The 15,087-nt window shown below is 34.6% G+C and overlaps 1 protein-coding gene across 1 annotated transcript; it reads left to right on the top strand.

Annotated features, from left to right (window-relative positions):
• Window positions 1-9,064: 9,064 nt before the first annotated feature.
• On the top strand, window positions 9,065-14,516 carry LOC100919197 (photoreceptor outer segment membrane glycoprotein 2-like). Its single transcript, XM_031949508.1, has 3 exons — window positions 9,065-9,645; window positions 12,857-13,109; window positions 14,256-14,516. The coding sequence occupies exons 1-3, from the start codon at window positions 9,065-9,067 to the stop codon at window positions 14,460-14,462; spliced, it is 1,041 nt and encodes a 346-aa protein (XP_031805368.1). The 3' UTR covers window positions 14,463-14,516.
• Window positions 14,517-15,087: the final 571 nt, after the last annotated feature.

Here is a 15,087-nt window from a genome sequence, read left to right on the forward strand (position 1 = left end):
GCAATATCTAGCTTTTATGTATTCATATTCTATAACTGATGGATAGAAGTTAATTCAATATAAGGAAGAATTTCCTAACAATTAAAGCTGATTGAAAGTGGAATGCTATAATGATTGAGTTCTCCAAGACAATAGGTCTTCAATTGGAGGATGCTTGAAAAGCTTCTTGTCAAGAATATATTGTAAAGGGAATTAATACTTCAGTAAAAATTTAGTCTAAATCTCAGAGGTTCATTTAAAGCTTTGAGAGTCTCTAATCCAATGAGCCTTAGGGTCTCTTTAGAACTGGTTGATTCTTATAACTTGCTCTTATACTTAGCTTTATATTAAAAAAAAAACTTTCTGAAAATTCATTCTCCTAATCTTATTTACTTTTCTTTTCCTTAAGAATTATAAATGCTTAAATTGCATTACCTTGTGATATAATGTCTTCCTCCTAAGTTTACATTTATCTTGTTCCTCCAAAACATTGTCACTTTAGAAAGAATCAAATAAAAAAGTGTATTTACCCTGAGGGTTGATTGATTTTCCTGTTTTTATATAAGGAAGGATACTCTCCTTAAAGGCACAGTCTAAAAATTTGCCTGATGATTTCTAGTCAACTGAGTTTCTTCTGCAACTGATAGCATAATAGTTAAATGGCCTATTGTCATCTATTCCAAATCTGAAATTGCTTCAGTAAATTGATTAAAAGGCCTTATCCATCTTCCCTGTCTGGGTTTAATAGACTGTCATAGAATCCCACAATGATGTCATATTTATTCTTAGTCCCTTAAACTCATGATTAGCGTCCTATTTCATGACCATACCAAGATGTAATGTATGACTCTTTTTAGTTTGTCTCTTATCTGAACAATTCAATTCGACAAACATTCACTAAAGAGCAAGACTTTATAGAATCTCCTTTCTTCAATGAGCTTATCTTCCAGCAAGGAGCAAAGACAGGTGGTGCACACATAGTTGTATTAGAAATTAGAGAATGATTAAGGACTTTAGAAAAAAATCAGAATGGTCTGACATTTAAGAAGAGATCACTTTTAACTGAGGGAATCAGAAGAACTAGGATTAGGCCCTCAGGACTTTGTACCAGGGCACTTGAAAGTAATCACATGCAGTTTCATTGAAATAATTGAGCTTAGCAAAATTGATTAGTTAAAATAAGAAGAGATCCAGAGATCTTCTAGAGCTCCAATTGACTGTACCCAGGTGAGCAAAGACTGATATCAATAGCCGAAATTACTTTAGTCTCCTAAGTTAAATTAAGTCTTAAGGATTGTTTTATTACCTTTTTTCCTTTAATTTTCCATTGTCCTGTTGGCTGGCTCACTTTTATTACTTTTAACACTTTCCACTCCACTAAGATTGATTATAATTATCCTCTCCTCCTCCAGCATCTCGAAGCACGACTTGTCCTATAAAGAACAAATTCAGGACCTATCAGTCTCTTCATTCCCTCAACACACACATAGTGGTCACAGGAAAAACTACCCATCCACTGACATGTATCTCTGCACTTGACTTTCAGCCACTGTAATGAAAAGATTTCAGAGATTCATATCCCAGGTGTAAATTCTACCCTTACTTTGGGTAATTGGGAGTCCAGCCTATCCATTTACAGAGATTTTGATACTTGGCCTTGCTCTGGTCCCCTGAGCCCACTTTGGTGTTGGATACTGGGGAAGGGTCCAGGTACTATTTCCAATTTCTTTACCATCTTTTCTGGGCCCTGAGGAAACTTGTTTTATTAACTTTTAAGAAAAAAAACATGTATGGAAGTAGGGGTTATGAAATTGCTTCTACTTATACCTTTCATGGAACAGAAGAATATCTCCTCATGAAGACTTGTGTCCCAGGGTCATTCTCATACCCAACTAAATTTGTCCCTTTTTTTCATTTTGTTTTTTTAATTTATTTTTTTCCCAATTATACTTAAAAAACAAATTTTAACATGTTTTTTAAGTTTTGTTTTGAGTTCCAAATTCTTTTCCTCTTTTGTTTCTCCCTTCATTTAGAAAGCAAGAAATTTCATTTTTGATTTCCTTCACAAGCTAATTGTACAATATTTCAGAGTCTGATTCTTTTTCTACAGCAAAATAACGTTTTGGTCAGGTATACTTATTGTGTATCTAATTTATATTTTAATATATTTAACATCTACTGGTCATCCTGCCATCTAGGGGAGGGGAGGGGGTAAGAGGTGAAAAATTGGAACAAGAGGTTTGGCAATTGTTAATGCTGTAAAGTTACCCATGTATATATCCTGTAAATAAAAGGCTATTAAATTAAAAAAAAAAAAGAAAGCAAGAAATTTGATAAAGATTAAATATGTGCAATCATATAAAACATATTTTCATATTAGTCATGTGAAAGAACGAGAAAAAAAACACGGACCAAAAAACCCTCAAGAAAAATAAAATCATTTCTTGTGCAGCAAAATAACTGTATCATTATGTATACATATATTGTATTTAACATATACTTTGACATATTTAACATGTATTGCTCTACTTGCCATCTGGGGGAGAGGATGGGGGAAGGAGGGGAAAAGTTGGAACAGAAGGTTTTGCAAGGGTCAATGCTGAAAAATTACCCATGCATATATATCTTGTAAATAAAAAGCTACAATAAAAAAAAAAATGAAAAAAGTATGCTTTGAGCTACATTTAGATCTATCAATTCTTTCTCTGGAAATGGATAGTATTTTTCATCCTAAGTCTTTGAATTATCTTGATCATTGTATTGCTGAAAATAGTTAAATCATTCACAATTGATCCTCATACAGAATTGCTGTTCTCTTGTTTATGTTCACATTGCCTTGTAGCAGTTCATGTAAATTTCTCCAGATTTCTCTAAAAGCATCCTGCTCATCATTTCTTATAGCAGAATGATATTCCATCAAAGTCATATACCACAACCTTCTCCAATTGATTGACATTCCAATTTTCCTATAAATATTTTAATAATATTTATATTTTATTAGTTATATTATGTTAATTGTAATATTAATATTATAATATTTGTAAGATAATTTTAAAATTTATTTGAGATATAGATCTAGTAGTGTTATTGCTGGGTCAAAGGATATGCATGCTTTTATAGCCATTGGGCGTGGTTCTAAATTGCTCTACACAATGGTTGGATCAGTTCACAACTCCACCAGTTTTCCCACATTTCTTCCAGTGTTTGCCATTTTCCTTTTCTATCATATTATCTAATTTGATGTGGAGAGGTATCACAGGGCTTTTTGAATTTACAATTTTCTGATCAATAGTGATTTAGAGCATTTTTATGTGACTATAGTTAGCTTTGATTGACCATTTCTCAACAGTGGAATAACTTGTGTTTGTATACATTTGATTTAGTTCTTTATATATCTGAGAAATAAGGGCTTTATGAGAGGAACTTGCTGTAAATTTTTTTCATAGTTATAATTACTGTGGATTTTCCTCTGTATTATTTTTCCACTTCTTCTCTCTCCCCTTTTATTCTGTCCCTCCTCAAGAGTGTTGTGCTTCTGATCACTACTTTCCCCATCCTGCCCTTTCTTCTATCAGCCCTTCCCTTCTACTTCCCTATAGGATAAGATAGATTTCTATACCCAGCTGAGTCTGTTTATTATTCCCTCTTTGAGCCAATTTCTAGGAGAGTAAGAGTAAGTGTCACCATCACCACCATATTCTCCTCTTCTATAAAAGCTGTTTTCCAAATGTTTAAGTTTCATTTTTTTTCTTCTATAATGTTGTTTTATTTTTAATTTATGGAATAAAACAAGCATTTCCATAACATAGGGTAATAAAAAAAGATGATTGCATATGAAATGCAAATCCACTATGCAAAACTTGCTATCCATTTCAAATATATAACAGAATTATCATGCAATGTTTTTTCTTCTCTTCCCCTTCCCCTAGCCCTAGAGAAGGCTACCATTAGACACAAGTAGATTATACACACACATAACACATGCACTTACATATATATATATATATATTTGTCTTATGTAAAACTGTTCTATACCTACTTCTGTTTATCAGTTCTTTGGATGTAGAGTGTTTCTTTTTCATATGTCCTTTATATTTAATTTGGGTATTTGTAATAATCAAAATAATTTATTCTCTCAGAGTCATTTTTAACTATATACAATATTCTCTTGGTTCTGCTTATTTCACCCCATTGTTTTTTGCAAGGCTTTCCATGCCTTTTTAAAATCACTGAGCTTATAATTTCTTTTTATAGCACACTTTTATAGCACAGTAGTATTCCACCATAATCATATATCACAACTTGTTCAGCCATTCTTTGTCACAACATTTTAGAAATAAAGGTTCTTTTTTCCCTAATCATCTTTTGAAATAGATCAAATAGAGGTATTGCCAGGTCAAAGGGTGGTCGACTAACTCTTTGGGCATAATTCCAGATTGCTCTACAAAATAGTTGGACCAGTTCACAACTCTACCAGCAATGAATTAGTGTTCTAATTTTTCCACACACTTTCTTTTTCCATCATTTTAGCCAATCTGGTAGATATAAAATGATATCCAAAGTTTTTTGAATTTGCATTTCTCTGAGCAGTAATGATTTAGCTTTCATTGGAAAGCTGCTTGCTCATGTCCTTTTATCATTTATCAATTGGGAATGACTTGTATTCTTGTAGATTTGACAAAGTTCTTTGTATATTTTACATATGAGATCTTTATCTGATAAATTATCCATAAATTTCCTCCCTCCATTTTTTACTTTCTTTCTGATCTTGGGTACATTTGCTTTACTTATACAAAATCTTTTAATTTAATGCAGTCAAAATTATTCATTTTATACCATTTGCTCTCTTACTCTTGCTTATTCATAAATTGTTCACCTAACCATAAGTCTGACAAATAATATGTTCTATGTTCTTCTAATGTCCTTCTAAAATCTCTTTTTATCTCTAGGTCATGTAAGCATTTTGATCTTATCTTAGTAAATATAGTGTAAGATATTGGTCTATGACCAGTTTTTGTCATACTGCTTTCCAAATTTCCCATTCATTTTTTTTTTTTATCAAATAATGCATTCTTATGCCAAAATCTTAAATCTTTATAATTGTCAAATATGAGGTTATTATGTTTATTTACTGCTATAAATTGTATGTCTAGTCTATTCCATCGATTTACCTTTCTGTTTCTTAATCAGTATCAGATAGTTTTTATAATCACTGCCTCATAATATAGTTTAAGACCTGGTACTGCTAAACCTTGTCCTTTACATTTTTCTCATTATTTCCTTTGATATTCTTGATTTTTTGTTTTTTCAAAAGAATTTTGTTATTTTTTTTTCTAATTCAGTAAAAACTTATTTTGGTAATTTAATGGGATAATGTTGAATACATAAATTAGTTTGAGTGAAATTGTCATTTTTATCTTAATGGTCCTGTGTACTCGTGAACAATTAATATTTCTCCAATTATTTAAATCTGATTTTACTTTTATAAAAACATTTTTTATAAATTTGTTGAGATAGTTCCTAGAGAGAAATTTGAGAGACCTCAGGTGAGTGCTTGCCTTTACCATCTTCTAACTTTGTCTTAATAAGTTGATTTGAAGTACATTTTATGCAGCCTGCTTTAGGCAGGTTTTGTGAGGTTTTCCCCAAGATCCAAAATTGCTAGTTATGGTTCTGGGAAAGCCTCATTGAGGAAGTTGTATTTAGCTTTGAGGGAAGAAAAGGATATAGATAGGTAGAGATAAATAGTGGTTAGTCTACATGGGGGACAATATGTATAAAACGACAGGATGAAATAGATAATCATTGTTATTGGAACAGGGTAAATGAAGGAACTTGCTGTAAAACAAGGCTAGGAATGTAGATTAGTGCATGATTGAGATCTTTCAATGTCACATATGGAGTTTTTGTACAGTATTTGTTAGGCAAAGAAAGGTTAATTGGGAAACAGTATTGATGAAAGAGTCAGGAAAAAAAATTAAAAGATTAAAATTTTTTAACATTATAAATTAAAAGACTGAAAGTGGGCAGGTAGGTGGCACAGTGAAGAGATTACTGGATCTGGAGTTAGGAGGATATGAATTCAAACCTGACCTCAGACATTTACCGGCTATGTGACTCTGGGTGAGAAAGAGGGGAGAGAGAGAGAGAGAGAGAGAGAGAGAGAGAAGAGAGAGAGAGAGAGAGAGAGAGAGAGAGAGAGAGAGAGAGAGAGAAACAGAGAGACAGAGACAGAGACAGAGATACAGAGACAGAGAGAGACAAAGAGAGAGAGGTAGAAGAAGATGAATAAGGCAGAGGTCTTAAACACATGTTGCCTCTGAAACAGAATAAAATGGAATTTGAAAAAACAAAATGAATGAAAATAAAGTACAACCTAGATAATGTTGATATGTGGTTTTCTAAGCTGATATACTTTGACAGATCCTTCTCTACTGTTTCTACTCGAGTCTGACACAATTGGTATAAAGGATGAATTTAACTGGAGACAGAAATCGGGATACTTATGTAGTTTTATATTCCAGGTAAGAGTGTTGTCTCTTTCAAGGCAATTCCAATAAACTTGTGATGGAATGAGCTATTCACATCCAGAGAAAAAACTATGGAGAGTGAATGTAGATTAAAGTATAGTATTTTACACTTTTTTGTTGTTATTATTTGCTTGTTTTTTTTCTTCCTTGTGTTTTTTTTCTTTTGATTTGATTTTTTCTTACACAGAATGATGAATATGGAAATATATTTAGAAGAATTTAGAAGAATATTTAAACTATATCAAATTGCTTGCTGTCTAGAGGAAGAAAGAGAGAAGAAAGGGAAAAAGATTTGGAACACAAGGTTTTGCAAGGGTGAATGTTGAAAACTCTTTGCATATATTTTGAAGATAAAAAACTATTATTAAAAAAAGAGTGCTGGACTTGACACTGACCAGCTGTGAGACCTCTCAAAGTTTCAGTTTCCTCATCTAAAAAATAGGCAGCTACCTCCCAGCACTGTTTGTAATATTTGTAAAGTGTCTTGTATATCTTTAAGTATTATATAAATGTTGTTATTAGTGTTTTGGGTTTTTCTTTGCTATTTTTTTTTCAGTTGAATGTATCTGAGTACAGTAGAGAGAGACAAAGCAGGAAGATCAATTAGAAGATTATTTCAGCAGTGCTTCTCTGGGCTTTCAGGACTGTCAGCTCTTGGTTCATCTACCTGTGTCACTATCCTTTTCAAATCTCTCCTTTGCTGGGCCATCATCACATTGATTAACTCTGGGTATAATCTAGAGCTCTATCCAGGGTTTGCTTTTCTATACTCTCTCAATGAATGACTTCATCAGCTATCAAGGTTTCATTAATTCTATACAAACTATATTTCCAGCTCTATCTCCTGAACTTTATTCCCAAATCATCCACTTGTTTTGTTCCTATTTTGGTAATCATTTCTATATAGTTTATTTGTAAACTTATTTTATGCTTTTTAAGACAGCCTTAAAAGAGTCTTTAAGTTTGATGGGCTGCCAAAGGGATCCATGATACACACACACATATGCACACACACACTTGCATACATACACAAAATATTAAGAACTTCTTATCCAGGAAAACAACCAAAGGATAAAACAAAGGAAAGAATGTATGCCAATAATTAAGAAGATAGTTGAAGCAGGGAAAATTATTAAGTATACTAGTAAGGCAAGTAGTAGTGTTTCAATTTAATCAAAGACTAAATAATAAAAAATGAGAGACTTGAGAATCAACGAAAATATTTTTCAGTTGTAGGGAAACACTTAATCTGGTTTTTGTAGTGGATGACAGAGAATCTTTTTAGTGTCTGGCTATCTAAAAAGTGTCATCCATCAAGATAGAAAACTTGACTCCAAAATGGACATTGTGCTTGTTTTACTGAATCCTAAGGTTTTTCCCCGATGTTTTGTTCCAGAGATATTTCCCAGGAGATAAACCTATTTATTTCATCAAACAAATGTTTGCTATAAATATTTTTTAAAGTGATGTATATAATAAAAAAACAAAAAGCAAAGATAGTGGACATCATCTGGGCCTGAGTTTGTAAATATAGAAGGGACAGATCCCTAATTTCACTCATTCATTCTACTCTTTCACTAATCAAACATTTAAGTTTTTTGTTGTTTTTTTTTCGTTGAGGTCAGGGACTGTATTGTTTACCTTATATGAAACTCCAGCACAGTGTCTGGCACCAAGTAGTGCTTAACAAAAATTATGTATTCATTTATTAATTCATTCATAATACATATATATAGTAAATGAAAATCCAGATTTCAGTACAAGATATAAATGACAGTGACATTGATAGTGCATTTTAAGTTTTCAAAGCTAATCAGTTTGCAAAAAGACTCACCTTATGATTTGTAATCAAAGATCTGTAAAACATCTACCATGTACAAAACACTGTACTAGGCTCTAGAAAAGTTACAAAGATCAATCAAACAGAGATCCTGTGTTCATCAACAGAATACTCATGGTAAATGGATGGGGGACCAGTTGTTTCACAGATAGGGATTGTGTAATATTTTACACAAATCAGTTTTTTTCCTATGTCAGGATGCACAATGCCCCTGGTTTTGGAACCCAGTCAGACAAACTCTATTAATAGACAATTTTCCTCTAAACTCTCTCACCTATTCAGCATTATTCTATTTTTTAAAACATTTAGAACAGGAATTTACAAGTAGGTAAGTCTTAACTTCAGGTAACCATTATACTTTTTCTGACTTAGAATATATGCAATCATTCTGCATAGAATCACCTATCATACAACAGCAGAGGTACAGTAGAAACAGCCCATCCTTTTCTTTCCATATTTCATACTTACTAGCTTTGGGGAATTATATATAACCTCATGGTGGGGGGATGGAATCAGGAACTGGATCTTGATAGGATGACTCCATATCAGTATATAGAGTTTAACAAAATATGTAGAAATAATAAATACCTATAATCAAACTTTTCTCCTACTTCTATAGGCTTCTTCTCCTCAAGGGGCTCCACGGTGTCAGAAATCAAACCTGTTTACAAGTCCTCCCTTCCAAAGATATTTTTATTCTGATGTCAGTGAGACCATGGCTGTCCTAAAAGTGACCTTCACTAAATACAAACGGAATAAGCTGGCCCAGATACTGTGGCTTCTCAACTGGTTGTCTGTGATGACAGGTATTGTGCTTTTCAGTCTCGGTCTTTTCCTAAAGATCGAGATCAAGAAGCGAATTGAGGTGCTGGCCAAGGGAGAGATCAGTTCCACCTCCAATATGCTCATCTCAGTGGGTCTCATTGCTTGTGTCATCAATTTTCTTGGTGGGAAGATATGTTATGACTGTTCTGATGTGCACAGGTACAGACGCTGGCGCCTGGTCTTGCTTCCCTACATTGCCTTTGCCTTCTGTTTCACATTCTGCCTCCTTGTAGGTGTATTTATGTGTTACACCACAAGGAAGGAACTAGAGGAGTCTTTGTACCTGGGTCTGAGAGAGGCCATCAAGTTCTATAAGGACACAGATATCCCAGGACGGTGCTTCCTGAAGAAGACCATTGACATGCTACAGATGCACTTTCAGTGCTGTGGCAACAACAGTTTCAGGGACTGGTTTGAGATCCAATGGATATCGTCACGGTACCTGAACATGGCATCGAGGGAGGTTATGGAGTGAGTATCCCTGTTGAGGATGGAGAAGGCTTTGTCCAGAGAGGGAAACAGGCTTCTCTTAGTAATTCTATGAGTGCAATTTCCTTTCTGAACACAAGCTGGTTCCAGAAGGGAGCAGCTAGGATAGAGAAGACAGTTCAGTGGAAGTATAACTGGAGTAGTTGGGATTAGGGGTGCAAAGACTTGTGTTCAATTCCTGTCACATGCTCTTGCTTACCTGTATAAATCAGGCAATAATAATAAACATTTATCAAGTATCTACTATGTTGCAGGCACTATGCTAAACTATGGGAATACAAAAAGTGGCAAAAGGCAGTCCCTTTTCCTCAAGGAGCTTACAATCTGGTGGGGAAGACAGAATGCAAATAAATATAGACAAAGCAAGCTATATCCAGGCTAAATGGGAAATAATTAACAGAGGGAAGCCATTAGAATTAATAATAGCTAGCATTTATATAATACTTATCTAATTTATATATCACATATAAGTTATATAACTCAAAGTGTTTTACAATATTATTTCATTTTACTCTCTTAACAATCTGGGAACTAGGAAGACTGAAGCTGAGAGGTTAAGTGACTTGCTCTGTATCTTAAAGTTAGCCATATGGCTGAGGCCAACTATTCATTTACTCTCTTCCAGTCTCAGTTTTTCATATGGGTTGGAGATAATATCCTTAAGATCTCTTTCAGCTCTAAATTTATGATTCTCTCATCCTAAATTCAATGTCTCAAGGTCTCATCTCTTTCTAGAATATATAGAGACTCTCACCACAGAGCAGACATTTAGAAAACTAGAGTGCCTATAATTTAAAATGGAACTCTATAAAAATTAAATTCAGAAAGAAATTCTATTCTTCTCTAAAAATTATTGGTTGTAGAAAAAGTACTGGTCATAATATTTCATTTATGACCATTCCATTCAGCTGGAAAAATGCACTAACCATATTGCTTCACATAGAAGGATCTCAGAGCACATTACTTTATCTGATTAACTCCATATTATTCATTTAATCTATAATTCTGAGTCCATGATAAAAGGAACTAGGTAAAAATCCATCCACTTCAATGTGGACATCCTGACCATCAGCAGAAAGGAAAAAGAGAACAGATATGAGTTAGGAGTTAGGACTGCACATTCCCTGACTTCCCCATGTCTCCAGACCAGGGGAGTCTCTTTTTAATGTCCTCTCTGAATATTATATATGTACCTCAAGGGCTTTCACTCAAGTAACACAAATTGCTCAAAAACAGTCATCCTTATGTTGTCAGGTAGAGGAACTGGCCCATGGTGTGCACTGTTTTGGTGACCAGCTCTTTACTTACTAATCTATTTTATAGTAATAGACATTTTAGTTAATACAGCAAGCAGAATAGAAATAACCGTTCTGGACAAAAGCTTGCATTTCTGACACAATGCCACATAGGTGTAGTATTTATTTTTTGATCTGTCCTTCCTGGGAGAAGATAGTTCAGAGTTACCTGTACCTGAAATAGACAAATCTCACAACTTCTAAGGGAAGAAGAAAAACTTGGGTCTTTTTTCCACTTGTCTAGATTGAGTAAGTGAGAATTTGTGGTCTCTCCATCTCCTTTAGGAAATGGGGATAGGTATATCCAGCTAGTCACGGAGGTTGAAAATTGTCTTGATGCTGGTTATTGTTTCTCACTATTTCTCTTACTCTAGTCGCCTGAAGAATAATATTTTTTTTTTTTTTTTTTTTTTTTTATTTAATAGCCTTTAATTTACAGGATATATATACATGGGTAACTTTACAGCATTAACAATTGCCAAACCTCTTGTTCCAATTTTTCACCTCTTACCCCACCCCCCCCTCCCCTAAATGGCAGGATGACCAGTAGATGTTAAATATATTAAAATAAAACTTAGATACACAATAAGTATACATGACCACAACATTATTTTGCTGTACAAAAAGAATCAGACTCTGAATTATTGTACAATTAGCTTGTGAAGGAAATCAAAGATGCAGGTGTGCATAAATATAGGGACTGGGAATTCAATCTAGTGGTTTTAGTCATCTCCCAGAGTTCTTTTTCTGGGTATAGCTAGTTCAGTTCATTACTGCTCCATTAGAAATGATTTGGTTGATCTCGTTGCTGAGGATGGCCTGATCCATCAGGACTGGTCATCATCTAGTATTGTTGTTAAGTATATAATGATCTCCTGGTCCTGCTCATTTCACTTAGCATCAGTTCGTGTAAGTCTCTCAGGCCTTTCTGAAATCATCCTGTTGGTCATTTCTTACAGAACAGTAATATTCCATAATTTTCATATACCACAATTTATTCAGCCATTCTCCAACTGATGGACATCCATTCAGTTTCCAGTTTCTAGCCACTACAAAAGGGCTGCCACAAACATTCGTGCACATACAGGTCCTTTCCTTCTTTATAATCTCTTTGGGATATAATCCAGTAGTAACACTGCTGGATCAAAGGGTATGCACAGTTTGATAACTTTTGAGCATAGTTCCAAACTACTCTCAAAATGGTTGGATTGTTCACAACTCCACCAACAATGAATCAATGTCCCAGTTTTCCCACATCCCCTCCAACAATCATCATTATTTTTTCCTGTCATCTTAGCCAATCGACAGGTGTGTAGTAGTACCTTAGAGTTGTCTTAATTTGCATTTCTCTGATTAATAATGACTTGGAGCATCTTTTCATATGACTAGAAATAGTTTCAATTTCTTCATCTGAGAATTGTCTGTTCATATCCTTTGACCATTTTCAATTGGAGAATGGCTTGATTTTTATAAATTAGAGTTAATTCTCTATATATTTTGGAAATGAGGCCTTTATCAGAACCTTTGACTGTAAAATATTTTCCCAGTTTATTGCTTCCTTCTAATCTTGTCTGCATTAGTTTTGTTTGTACAAAAACTTTTCAGTTTGGTATAATCGAAATTTTCTATTTTGTGATCAGTAATGATCTCTAGTTCTGCTTTGGTCATAAAGACCTTCCCCTTCCACAGGTCTGAGAGGTAAACTATCCTATGTTCCTCTAATTTATTAATAATTTCATTCTTTATGCCTAGGTCATGAACCCATTTTGACCTTATCTTGGTGTACGGCGTTAAGTATGGATCAATGCCTAGTTTCTGCCATATTAGTTTCCAATTTTCCCAGCAATTTTTATCAAACAGTAAGTTCTTAACCCAAAGATCCCAGCTTTTGGGATAAGAACTTACTGTTTGAAGAATAATATTGATGGGAAGTTCTTGGTGGATGGTGTTCCTTTTAGTTGCTGCAACCCTAACTCCCCACGACCCTGTATCCAGCACCAGCTGACCAACAACACTGCCCATTACAACTATGACGTTCTCACTGAGGAGCTGAATGTCTGGATGAGGGGCTGCCGAGAAGCCCTATTAGATTACTATACCCACATCATGCGTTTCATTGGACTGGTGGTGCTTAACATCTGGTTATTTGAGGTAAGTACAATTTCTAGAAAATTTGCTCTAGTCCCCCAAAATGATATTTAGAACCCCAATAAGGTGGATCATCTTAATTCGTCCCAGGATCTGTATATGTTATACTTTACCTATTCATTGTGTTTAGTATAGCGCTTGGCACATAGGAGATAATATATGAATGCTTATATTCTCTTCCCCTTTCCTCCTCCTATCCCTAAATCATTAGTTCTTTCTCCACTTTCAGGTTTTAGAATTATCTTCCTATCAGCAAAGTAGTCATGTTGATTTTAGGCAGCAGGTAGTTATGGGTTATAGCTGCGCAGGCAAAAGGAAGAAGAAAATGAAGGATAATTTGTAAGGCTAGAATGATAAAAATAATAAACAGAGCTTAAAAAGAAGTTAAAAATGACAAGGGGGAGAAAACAAATAAGGAGGAAGTCAAATGCAGGACAAACTCAAACAAAAATATAATAAGTGAGAAAAACAGAAGAAGAATTTTTAAAAAAAATAAATAGAAAAATGAGAATAAAAATGGAGGAAAAGGAAGGAAGGAAGGAAGGATGGAGCACTGAACTAAGAACTTTACAAATATTATCTCATTTGATCCTCATAACAACCCTGTGAGGTAAATATTATTATCCCCATTTTACAGTTGAGGAAATAGGGACAGAGGCAGAGATTAAATTACTTGCTTGAACAACTAGTAACTGTCTGAGGGTAGATTAGATTTAAACTCAAGCCCAGTGCTCTATCTAGCTATGAAAAAGAGCTAAGAATAGAAAGGGTGAGAAAGAATGTAAGTATTGGCTGAGTGGGACTGAATAGATGGATGAAAAAAAGTGAGAAAAAGTAGTTCATTAGTTTTATGCATTAGTTGGTGGTCAGAAGAGTGGAATTCACTGGAAATAAACAAGAAAAGATGATTGTGAGAGAATGAACGGGGGACAGGAAGAATGGAGAAAAATGTAGAATGCCTTGAGAATGAAATAAGTGCATCCTGTTATTAATGCCAGGACATGAATTAAAAATATAAAAATTCATACATGGGGAAGGAGTGGGTTCATTTTACTAGTGACTTGACACTTGTTAAATATGGATATTGTCTTAGTTTGTTGGACTGTTTTTAAAATGTGCGGCATTTGCTAATTGTTCATTTCTGTGTAGCTCTGTGTTCTCACTGGTGTTCGATACCTGCAAACATCACTAAAGAATGTACCTCTAGATAAACCTGAACTGGATTCTGATGGATGGCTCCTTGAAAACAGCTTTGTAGAAACTGTCAAGTACAATTTGAATTTCATCAAAAACCTTGGAAAAGTTGACAAAGTGTCCACTGTCTCTGAGTTGCCAAACCTCAATAAGGACATCTAAAGTAATAACTAGGGGCCAAAAAATTCTTAAGTCCATTCTGTCTAGCCAGCTGCACCTAATTGGGGATTGTGGAGAGACCAGTTTCCACATTTACCAAAAAAAGCTGTTGGTGGAAGAAATGATATTTGAACAGGAAGAATTACTCTAGCCATAACCCAGAAGTGATAAATTCAGGTAATAAGACAGTTCTTGTCTGTTGCCTCCGTCCTTTTTGTCCTTAAATGAAAATACACCCTGCTGTTTTTGTTGCTCCAGAGAGGCTGTTCTCCCTCCTCCACCTTTTACCGAGATTCCTTCCTGCCAAAACCCTTGTGCCCCTCCTGCCTCTACTGAAAAGAACCAGTTATTCCTCCTCCACTTTGACCCTTAGGTTAAGTCCTCTCTGGTAAGGGGCCAATCCCAAAAGACTGCCACTCTGTGGGACAAATTAACTTCTCTTCTTTAGACCTGGGACAGAACTTTCTTATGTGTGTTTGTCTCCCCCAACAGAATGTGAAGTCTTTGAGAGCAGGGACTGTCTGTCTTCCTTCTTTATTTGCAACCTTAATAAAATAAATGTACTCTCTCTGTTTCTCTGTTTCCCTCCATCCCCCTAACTTCACTCTGTTAGAAATGATAAAGTGTA

The sequence above is a fragment of the Sarcophilus harrisii genome, chromosome 2 (genome assembly GCF_902635505.1).
Source record: "Sarcophilus harrisii chromosome 2, mSarHar1.11, whole genome shotgun sequence".
Lineage (NCBI taxonomy): Eukaryota > Metazoa > Chordata > Mammalia > Dasyuromorphia > Dasyuridae > Sarcophilus > Sarcophilus harrisii.